The 10,697-nt window shown below is 34.5% G+C and overlaps 2 protein-coding genes across 4 annotated transcripts; one reads left to right on the top strand and one right to left on the bottom strand.

Annotated features, from left to right (window-relative positions):
• The first annotated feature begins 1,457 nt into the window (after positions 1-1,457).
• LOC132277418 (homeobox protein knotted-1-like LET12) lies at positions 1,458-7,491 on the top strand. Of its 3 annotated transcripts, none has more exons than XM_059779280.1 (6): positions 1,458-2,391; positions 3,930-4,050; positions 6,295-6,488; positions 6,573-6,704; positions 6,801-6,937; positions 7,016-7,491. In XM_059779280.1, exons 1-6 carry the CDS (start codon positions 1,759-1,761, stop codon positions 7,056-7,058), a joined length of 1,260 nt encoding a protein of 419 aa, XP_059635263.1. In that variant the 5' UTR covers positions 1,458-1,758; the 3' UTR covers positions 7,059-7,491. The 3 variants fall into 3 exon arrangements, with proteins under 3 accessions (XP_059635263.1, XP_059635265.1, XP_059635264.1); XM_059779282.1 differs by having other exon boundaries at positions 1,459-2,391; positions 7,030-7,491; XM_059779281.1 differs by having other exon boundaries at positions 1,459-2,391; positions 7,027-7,491.
• Positions 7,492-8,695: 1,204 nt separating this feature from the next.
• Positions 8,696-9,446, bottom strand: LOC132280024 (uncharacterized). Its single transcript, XM_059782129.1, has one exon. It carries the CDS (start codon positions 9,266-9,268, stop codon positions 8,825-8,827), a length of 444 nt encoding a protein of 147 aa, XP_059638112.1. The 5' UTR covers positions 9,269-9,446; the 3' UTR covers positions 8,696-8,824.
• Positions 9,447-10,697: the final 1,251 nt, after the last annotated feature.

Raw genomic sequence — 10,697 nt, 5'->3', positions numbered from 1 at the left:
AAAATTGTTATGCATTGTCCTCGAGATTATCACAAATTTCAATGCAACGATACATATTCTTCTTCACGAAGAGCTTGTTTGGTTTGTTTTCGGTGTTTTTGTTTTTGTTGAGTACTATACCAATTAATAGTGAATAAACAGGCGTTTGATAAAAACTTTTTTGTTTTGCACAGTGTTAAAACTTTTTGTGAATAGTGGCAAAAAATCAAAACATCAATTTGGTATTTTTATATGTTTCTGCACTGTAGCGTTTGGTATTATAGCGATGGATAGTAAAAAAAATTTATGAAAAAAAACTCTTAAATAACATTTTTAAACTAACCATTATATTTTTTCAAACTTCAGGATTGATTTCTCTTAGATACAAACAATTTTTTGGAGGAAGTGTGAGTACCAACTAGAAAGAAAAAATATATATATATATGAAAAAAATTGACATTTCCTTACAAATGGCATTTTGGAGTTTTAAGATAATTAATTGTTTTGTCAAAATTAATCAAAGGAAGCAATTTCTTTTAAAAAAATTAAATATTAGGAATATACATGCAGATACTAAATAGTAAATATATATAATTTTTTTTCACTTTACCCTTTAGATCATTACAACATGAAAAAGTTAATACTTACAACATGATACTATTAAAGTTAAATTAATATAATCAGTGGTAGAGCCATATTTGGTCCGGTGGGAGCAATTGCCCCACTGGAATGTTTTTCATTTACATTTTTTATACTCAGAATTTGATAGTTATAAACATGCCCCTACTGAATTTATAAAAAAAAAAAAAAAAAAAAAAAAAACTTCTAAAATTTAAAAAGACTTCTTATTTTTCTAATTGATTTGCCAACAAAAATTCCAATAATAATAATAATAATAATAAATACATTGTCTATTCTCTTCTAGAAGGTCCCACAAAATTTTTAAGATTAAAAATTCAGAAATAACCCTTCATTTGTTATTTATTATTTTGGTTCAATTTTTTTTTTATCATATTATTCTAATAACTTCTTCATTTCCATTAAATTTTTTACTCCGTCACTAAATATTATTTTTTGATGGAAATTAATATTAAAATTAAAAATAATTTATCTTTATGCCCATCTCAAAGTATTATTACTATTTACGTATTACTACTTTTTTTTTTTAATTTTAGTGTTATAAAGGAATTTCATTACAACGCTCGAATTAAATTGGAGAGGAACTACTGGGTTGACACTGACCGGCAGTAGCCGGTTACGAGAAGATAGAGCCTAGGAAGCCAGCAAGCAATCACCTCAGTCTCGCCACAATCGATGATCAAGTTTTGTCTCATTCCCGTCCCCAAAATTTTAGAAACTAAATCCAGCCCCGTGGCATTCATCCAACCGTTAGATCATCCACCCTCGATGCTCGCGTCAAATATCAAAAGTCTTCTCCAAAAAGAGCTTTCTTACACCTTTTCTTCCCTTCTCGAACAATATTTACTTTGCCCTCAGCTCCATCAGCGGCGTCGGCAGCCGACTAGCCGTAAATCTTCTCTCTCATTGTCAAGCCACACAAAAACTCACACACAGTGATACAACACACTCTCTATACCATAATATATACGGTTAATATATACTAATATTAGTATATAATTTGCAGTAATGTTGTCTCTATTTACGTCCTATATAGAAGCATGTTGGAATAATCTCCCTCTCCCTCTCCCTCTCCTTCTATCTCTACTTTCTCTCTCTAGATTAATGATACAAGCAGCCACTTGAAGAAGCTGCTTTTACATGGCGTTCCACGACCACTTCTCACAAGAAATGGCACTCCAACACTTCAGCGACCAACACTTAACAGAAAACACGGCTGTTTTGCGCGGATTATTACCGGAACAACTCAACCACTCCTCGTCGGACGGTGCCGGAAAACCAACACAACTCGCCGCCGGGAGCGGCGGCGGAGGAGGAGCACCAACGTGGCTGAACAGCGCAATTCTCCGGCAACAGAGCCACCACTACGCTGATGGGAGCTTCCTGCACCTACAGACCACCAATTCGGACTCGTCAACGTCGAACCAGTGGCTATCAAGGTCAATTCACGGTGAAAGCGACGACGTTCCTGTGACCAGTGAATCGATGTTGATCATTAATCAAGAGAAGAAATTGAGTAATCAGAATGAAAGTGATGGAAATGGCGAAGAGAGTAATTGGCAGACTGCCAAGTGCAAAGCGGACATTTTGAGTCATCCTCTGTACGAGCAGTTGCTTTCGGCCCACGTTCAGTGTCTCCGTATCGCAACGCCGGTCGATCAGCTGCCGAGGATCGATGCACAGCTCGGTCAATCGCAGCATGTGGTGGCTAAGTACTCTGTTCTTGGACACAATAATCAGCCTCTGGACGATAAGGACCTTGATCAATTCATGGTAATCCTTTGTTCTCACACACGTGTATATGTATATATTTATTTTTGTTCAATTTTGATTTTTACTCCTTATAATTTTTCACATATAGTTTGATTAATTAAATTGAGTAAAAAGTTCACTTTCTTGATTTATTGATTGTTCTAATTGATTGGCGCTCCTTGTGATTCAAATGCTTTTGTATCTTAGAAGGACCGATTTCTCGGGGTTGGTTTTGTTTTTTCTATCTAGTTACTAAGTTGAGAGAGAGAGAGAGAGAGAGAGAGAGAGGAGTTAGGAAGTGGAATATTAGGAACAGAGGATATGGAGGAAAGTTCGAGCCAAGAATTTGTCTTGTCATGTTCTTTATTCGTGCTCTCGAAGATATTAATTTGTATGAGTTACAACTTTTGCTGTGTATAAATTTTAATGGAGTTTAGTTTCGCAGTGTAAATCGGAATATTCAATTGTCACATCATAAGAGGAATCATGCTCAGTACACTAATAATTGAAACTTTGAGAGCTTTGGAGAATCACTTTGTTGCTGTGGTATTTCACCACTTTCTACACAATTTGGTCTATGTTGTGTTCTTGAAGCTGTTCTTGTTCTAAAGATGTGACTAAATTGAAAGAAATTAGTATCTACTGTGTAAGAGCCTATCCACACATAAACTAGATATGATGGATAAGCACCAAAATTGGGGTTGTATTATGCGGCATAAATCTCCCCAACTTAAATAATTGGACAAATGACTCATGCAAAAGGGACTTGCCATTTTAAAGTCACTTTATAACAATTTTCAGTAGATCAGTGATCTTTCTTAAGGCCAATTGTCTCCTTAATTTTAAAGTCACTTTATAACAATTTTCAGTAGATGACTCATGCAATATATAGTTTGGAGGCTTAGACACTCTGCACACATAAATGCTTACTGAAGTTTATTCAGTCTCCTACTTGTAATAAACTTAACAACTATTCTGTGCTCCGACTTTGCTGAGATCTGTTGTACTACTCTTTCCTCAAAAATGTATATGATGTTCTGAGAGTTCTCTTGGTGATAAATCTTTATTATTGTTTGTTCAAAGCATATTAGGATAATAGGTTTAAATAAATATTATTTCTTTATGCACTGTTTCAGACCATCTCATTAGGAAAAATGTTTCAATTCATTCATAATTTTCTTGGTAGTTAATGACCACCTTTAAAATTTTGTTAACTTTACCTGTTGTTTGAAAGTAGTGATCGTCTCTAAAATATTATATTGCAATTAGGAAAATTTTCTGAAATCAAAAAGGCCTCAACTGAAGTAACTAACGTAGCCGTTAGTTGTTTCAGGAATTGCTCCCTTAAGAAATAGTGAGTCCTTTCTCATCATTCTGTGCAATAAGATAGATCATGTACTTTCATTTTCAATACAATGTATTGTCAGTCTGTTATCATTAAGTCCATTAAAGATTTAGTGGTCTTACTATATATTTATGAGAGCAATTTATTCTTTGTCATCTAATCTTCTTCTCCTTTTCTTTTCCCTTTCTTCTTTTGTCTGTTCCTTCTGATGTAGACCCATTATGTTCTATTGCTATCTTCCTTTAAAGAACAATTGCAACAGCATGTTCGTGTTCATGCAATGGAAGCAGTCATGGCTTGTTGGGAGCTTGAGCAATCTCTACAAAGCTTAACAGGTGTTCCCTTGTTTTTCATTTTCATTTTCTTTTTGTGAAGATAGCTTGTTTCAGTTTTTAGTAGAATGTCAAACACATCAGTCTATTTTTATTTAATTTACCAATTTATAGGATTGTTTTTACTTAAAATTGCTGTGTCTGTTATGTATAATATTTCAATGGTACTACATCTTTACCAATTTATTGAGTTGAGTTGAATGTATTGACTTGCTATACCTACTTGTATGCTCTTACTCACTTTGTTCAGCATAATAGCAGTATAGTGATGTTATTTGGGTATTATTTTGATCTTTGTTACTGGTTTAATCACTCCATTGTTTCTATTGCATCATTAGTTATCCTGTCATTGTTATTCTCATCAGATCTTGTGCTTTTGCTGCAAATTGATATTGTTTTGTAAGCCAGAGTTTGATTATATAAGATAGTTTCAGCTAAATGTAATCTTAATAGGATTACTGATTAAATTGCTCAAACATAGGAGTTATGAGCTGAGTCCGTATAAGAGGAACAGCTGCTATGGTCTGTGCATTGAATGTGCAAGCTGTGATGACAGCGAGTTGGTGTTTACTTCTGTAATGAAATTTATAGAGACAAGAATCCAGTTCTCTGTTGTAGTCTGGTCTGGTCCACAAGTGTACGAGAGTGGGTCAGTTATGAGTTTTGAAGTTGTTTGTTTGACTTTTTTTGGTTATGGGTCTGTATTATCTTGCGAGGAGCATATTGAAAAAGGAGAAACATCCTGAAATAATAGCATGGCTGCACCTCAGTAATATATACTTGTATGGCATTTTGAAGTCCCGTAAGAAAGTTTCGGACTGGCTTTCTAGAAATTTTTCTTTAAGAAAATTCTCTTGAATCTCTAAGTGGGTAATCTTTGGTGTTTCAGTGAACTGAACTTGTCAGGAGAAAAAGAAAACAAAAACTCTTAAAAAATATGGAAGATATAAAGAGGGGAAAGTTGTATTTTTCATTGGAGACTATAATTTTGCCAACGAGGCAAAGCACTTCCTAGTTTTGTGGTTTACAATGGAAGCTTGGTAGAAGATAGCAAAACTGTTTTCAGTTACAACATCACAGCTATTATTTCTGAAAGTGTGGAATTGTTAAGCAGGGGATGCTAATCTCCACACATCATTACAGTGAATAACATGTTTCTTGAGACTTCACAATTAGATAAGGAAACGACATGCTTCATGTTTGGTGATAAAAGAACCATTACATCGATTGATTGCGACAATTTTTAATCTCTATTTTATGGCATTAGCAGATAGGTAATAGTCACACAGATTTTTTGCTTGTCAATTAGGAATTTCCGATCAAACGGATTGGTGAATCAAAAAGCAAGTGGAGGTTTATTCAGAGAAATCTAGGAAGTAAGAGGTTCAGTTCTGATAAGGAACAGAAGAGTTCTAAGTATATGAGTAATTGCATGCTGAAGGATTGTCTGAAAAGAAAGCAATAATTAGTGGTGACTATTTACTGTTTGTTTTCAGAGATATGAAATGCATATGGCTATGTCATGTTCTGTTTTTTGATGGAGTTGATCTGGAATCTGATACTAGTCTTCCTTTGTAGGATGTAATTTTTTTCACTAGTTCTACCTGGATTGCAAGAAAATAAACTTAGGGCGACTTCCAAACCAAAACAAGAAAATTTTCACAATCTAACTAATTCAAACTATGAATAATTTCTTATATATTACAGTTAATCAAACATAAAGGTTAAATCAACGTACAATATTAACACTTCCCTTATAGCCTTTACTTTGAGAAAATGAAGTTGTTTCATCCATTTTCATGCCATTGTGTTGCTAACTTGAGCTGTATTATGCCTCCATTTGCCTATTCTTATAATTTGAATCCTTTCAGATTCAATAGCCTCCATTGGCTTTTAGAACACGGAGACTTACCATTTTTTGCTTTCACATAACCTTGTCTTTAGACAATTATAATTATGGCAGTTTCTCCCTTCCTTCTTTGATAGGTGGTCCGATAAGTAAAATTAACTTTATTGTTATGATAATAACTATAATTCTATAATTTTAATATGAAAAAAACGGATTTTACTTACTTAACTAGGAAACTAATCTTGTGTGCCTGATGAGTGCAATGTAAATTAGGCAACCTACTAGTAGATGAAATTTATGTTGACTTCCCCCGCCCAGCTCCTTTCTTTTGATATCTCTGCAAGTGTTTCAGATTTATGCGGCCGTCTTTTATAACTAATCATGATGCACACATATAGGTGTGGCACCTGGTGAAGGCACTGGTGCAACAATGTCAGATGATGACGATGACCAAGCAGATAGTGACACCAACTTGTATGATGGAAGTCTGGATGGGCCAGATAGCATGGGATTTGGTCCTCTTGTCCCGACTGAAAATGAGAGATCTCTGATGGAGCGTGTGAGGCAAGAGTTAAAGCATGAACTGAAACAGGTAAGAATGCAATATATGCATCATTAGTATGTAATTTTGGCTTTTTTACATTCATGGGGGCTGATCAGTTTTCTGCTTTTGCAGGGTTACAAAGAGAAGATTGTGGACATCAGAGAGGAAATTCTGCGTAAAAGAAGAGCAGGAAAACTGCCAGGTGACACAACTTCCCTCCTAAAAGCTTGGTGGCAATCTCATTCCAAGTGGCCTTATCCGACAGTAAGGGTTACAGAATCTCCTGTTGCTCTCAAATAATCTGATGTTAATTTGTTGACTGCCCCTCAAATGTGGACCTGGTTCGAAATATTGTTTCAGGAAGAAGATAAAGCTAGATTGGTGCAGGAAACAGGTTTGCAACTGAAGCAGATTAACAATTGGTTCATCAACCAGAGGAAAAGGAACTGGCACAGTAACCCTTCATCTTCTACAGTTCTGAAGACCAAACGCAAGAGGTACGTAGGATGATCGTTGCTTCTTATTTGGAATCAAATACCCTTAAAACTCTTTAGCCAACTTTTTGATATGAAAAGAAATAATGCAGCAGGTGAAACTAGCGGTGAGGTGTTCATGTAAATTGACAAATCCAAACCGAAAAAGCGAACTCTTTCTTTGTCCAAAACTGGTGGGAAGTTCAGCATCAAAGCTTGACACACTTCAAGAGCTGTATAGCAGTAGAGAAATGCGTTAGCTACAATGGGAGATTGCACTATTTCGAGATCTTTATTTTACTCATAGGAGAAAGCATAGTCCAGTAAATGAGGTGGCTATTTGATAGGCTCAAGTGGCTGACCTAAAAACTGATGGATGCTAGTTGACACTGGTATATGGTTAAAGGGTAACTAGTACAAATGTTAAGCTCAATGTAAAATGCGATCCATTCAAGTAGTCCCTCTTGTCTTTTTAAGTACATACTGGTGGATTTGTAATTTGGTCTCTGCTTTTGTTTTTGTGAATAGGAATGGTGATTGGTTTTGGGTATATGTAAATACTCTCTCCTTCAGTGTTCTTTTTGAATTGTTCCCTTGTAGTACGTTGTAGCTTTCTCAAAACTACTCACAGGTTGTTTCTACTCACTGAAATGAAATGAAGCAAAGACTTCCTCTTCCTGGGGATACATGCATCTTCAACCCCTCAACTTCTGTTCCTACCAAAATTTCTTACTTTTTATTAAATGGATCCTCTGAAATTGACAGTTTCTCGCGAGCACTCGCTTCATGTACGCGCACACAGGACCAGATCAGTTCTGAGTCTTCTGATTAATGAAACTTGCAGACGACATATGAGATCCTTCCTGTCCACGGGAATTACGACTCAAAATTCTTTTGAAGCCATCTCATCTCATGTGCAATGTTTAGAATTCCACTTTCTTTAATAACTCTATTTGCAAATGTACTTTACAATTCCTCATAAATTAATGTTCCTTCAAATTAATTTATCCTTAAAATTATCTTTAGGCTATGTTTGGCTTCATGTAATTTGAGTATGTGAATTGGAATCGGAGAAAATAACTCACAAAATTGAACTAAGTATGTGTTTGTTGCATGAAATTGGAATTGGTAAAGTTTGAGAAAATTTTGGTTCAATTTTATTCATTGCATTTCTCCGATTCCAATTCCAATTCCATGCAATTGAACCTTGCAATTGGTAGAATTTGTGAAAATTTTGATTCAATTTTCTTAGTTGTGTGTTTTTTAAATTTCACAAATTTTAATTTCAATACTTCAATTCCATGCAACCGAACACACCCTAAATATATTTTCAATTCTACCAATATCAATTCTAAAACTCTAATTATAGACAAACACACCCTAAATGAATTTCTCTTTTCCTTTTGGCTTTGTCTTGTTTTTAGGCCACATTTTCCACATGCACAGCTGGACATTCAACTTCTATTTGCCATTTAGTTGACCAGTTGTAAAATACTCATCAAAATTCCCATGTTGGACTGTGCATAAACGTTCAAGGGATTGCTTATTTATTTATATTGGCATAAATTTATAAAGGTGGAATGGATATATATATATACAACTATACAAGGGAAAGCTAATCGTGAACGGAACCTTAGTCTTATATACCTAGTCTTATATACCGTGTGAAAGCCAACAAAATGGAAAAGATGGTATTTGGTCAAATACAAGTTATTGGGCGGCTTATATATCAGCTAGCGAAATCTTAAACGATTCAATCATTATTAACTGTAACAATACAAAGAACACAACAGAAATATGTATATATATATATATATATAATATATATATTTTTGGGGTAACGGTTTGTATATTGCAATCAATCTTGTTTATATTAAAGAGAAAAGATGAGAATACAATGGTATAAATATTTCACAACCTCGGTTGGCGTTCTTGAGTAGCGGAAAATGGAGTGGCAAACCTTGAGGAGAAAGCAAGCAAAGAGGCATCTTCTTCTTCAACATTATTAACTCTGTGATCATCAAAGTTGAGAGCATAGCTATTTGGATCATACTGGAACTGAGTCTTTGATTTTTTGTTGTTGAAATACTTACTGATCTTTCGAACCAAGTTCTTCCACTTGGGTCCAGCCAATTGTTCTGAAACTTCCTTGGCTTTCTTCAGTTTCTTCACCAACCATGTCTCTTTGTGCTCAGCTCCCAACAAAGTCGTATCTTCAGTTTCATTGTTTGTTCGTGACCTTGTAAAGCAAAAGAGCCTTAAACAACCACATCCACTTGCCCAAACTGTCTCTTCGTGACCATCCATATCGTTTTCTTCTTCATGAATGGTTTGTTTATCATAAGAATTGGCCATAGCAGCCACACACACACAAACAGACAGAGAGAGAGAGAGAGAGAGAGAGAGAGAGATGATCTGTTTGTGACAAAAATGGGAGATCGGTAGCTTTTATACGGAGAAGAGAAGGAAAGAGAGTTAGGCGGAGGAAATATCAAAGAAAGGGGTTTCTCATTAATAAGGATTGATATACATACATATATATATATATATATATATATATATATATTGTCTCCTCACAAAACCAATTGAAATAGCACCATTTGTGTATATAAGATATACGCGGTATTAACAATTCAATGTTCTTTTATGAGTATAATTATGTGACTAGGATTTTTTTTGTCCAAATCAGATTGTTACTTGTACTTATTGTACTTGAACACTGTTTTGGCGTCCCATTGAGTACGCGGTACCTTAGTTTTAAAGAATGGGTGACACGCGCTGGCGGAACTCCTCCAAGAACGTAGATTGCAACAACACGGAAATCTCCGTAGCGTGGAATTGTAAATTCCAAGAGTAACTGCAGCGGGCTCTTCAAGGCCCATCTTCTGCGACTAAAAAGGTTTTTGGGCGTGCAGCAACCTCATAACAAATGGTGGAGCCCAATTTTGCTCGTGGGCCAGCCTACGATAACTGAAATTTTTATTTTTATTTTTATTTTTTTGTTGCAAAACGGCGCCGTTTTTTTGTTGCCTTTTTTGTTTTTTCCTCCAATGGCTGTGCATAGTGACTGAACAGTAGGCACTGTTTGGCAGAAATTTTTTTTTAAAAAAAAAAAACCTAAAAATAGGTTATTTAGAGCTCTGTTTTTTTGTAAAAAAAATAAAATAAAATTCAAACAATAAAAAATATATTGTTTAGGCATTGTTTGTCCAAAAAAAAAAAAAAAATGGCCCAAAAATAAATTAAAAAACATTTTTTTTTTTTTTTTTTTGGTTTTTTCCCTTAAATTTTGTTTTTTTAAAAAAAAAAATTTTTACTTTAAATTTTAAATATGTACCACAAATAGTGTATTTGACCGTTAAGGCACTGTTTGGCTGACACAAACAGTGTCTTAATGACTATAATTTAAAAAAAAAAGTTTAAAAATTCAAATTTTTTAACTTTATTCAAAAAAAAAAAAAAATTAATTAAAAATTTTAAAATCTCTATAAATACTCCAACTCCTACCATCACTTATCACATCTAACACATCTCTATTATCTACCATTCAGCTTATTTCTTCTTCTATTTTCTTAATCTTAGCTATTATTTTCAAAGTCATTTCGATTCCATAGATTCTCGACATCCATTTTATTACAACACCCAATTCAACCCATCAAACGATGAGTTTTTGCCATTTCCCGAAGACAATATCAATTATTATGGAGGAGATTCTTAATTTCCTTCTTATCAACCATTCCAAACTTTTCATCATGATTGTGGTACTAGTGTTCCACAATCAAGT

Source organism: Cornus florida, unplaced genomic scaffold, assembly GCF_030987335.1.
Source record: "Cornus florida cultivar Cherokee Brave unplaced genomic scaffold, ASM3098733v1 CherokeeBrave_3.0.0_Hap2_Chr10, whole genome shotgun sequence".
NCBI classification, from domain to species: Eukaryota; Viridiplantae; Streptophyta; class Magnoliopsida; order Cornales; family Cornaceae; genus Cornus; species Cornus florida.
This window is presented reverse-complemented; position numbering and strand designations above follow the sequence as displayed.

Excerpts from the sequence above, each read along its gene's own strand:
- LOC132277418 (XM_059779280.1), top strand. The coding sequence starts at position 1,759 with ATGGCGTTCCACGACCACTTCTCACAAGAAATGGCACTCCAACACTTC. Across the intron at positions 4,051-6,294 it reads ATCTCTACAAAGCTTAACAG|GTGTGGCACCTGGTGAAGGC; the intron begins GTGTTCCCTTGT and ends GCACACATATAG. Across the intron at positions 6,705-6,800 it reads CCAAGTGGCCTTATCCGACA|GAAGAAGATAAAGCTAGATT; the intron begins GTAAGGGTTACA and ends ATATTGTTTCAG.
- LOC132280024 (XM_059782129.1), bottom strand. The coding sequence starts at position 9,268 with ATGGCCAATTCTTATGATAAACAAACCATTCATGAAGAAGAAAACGAT.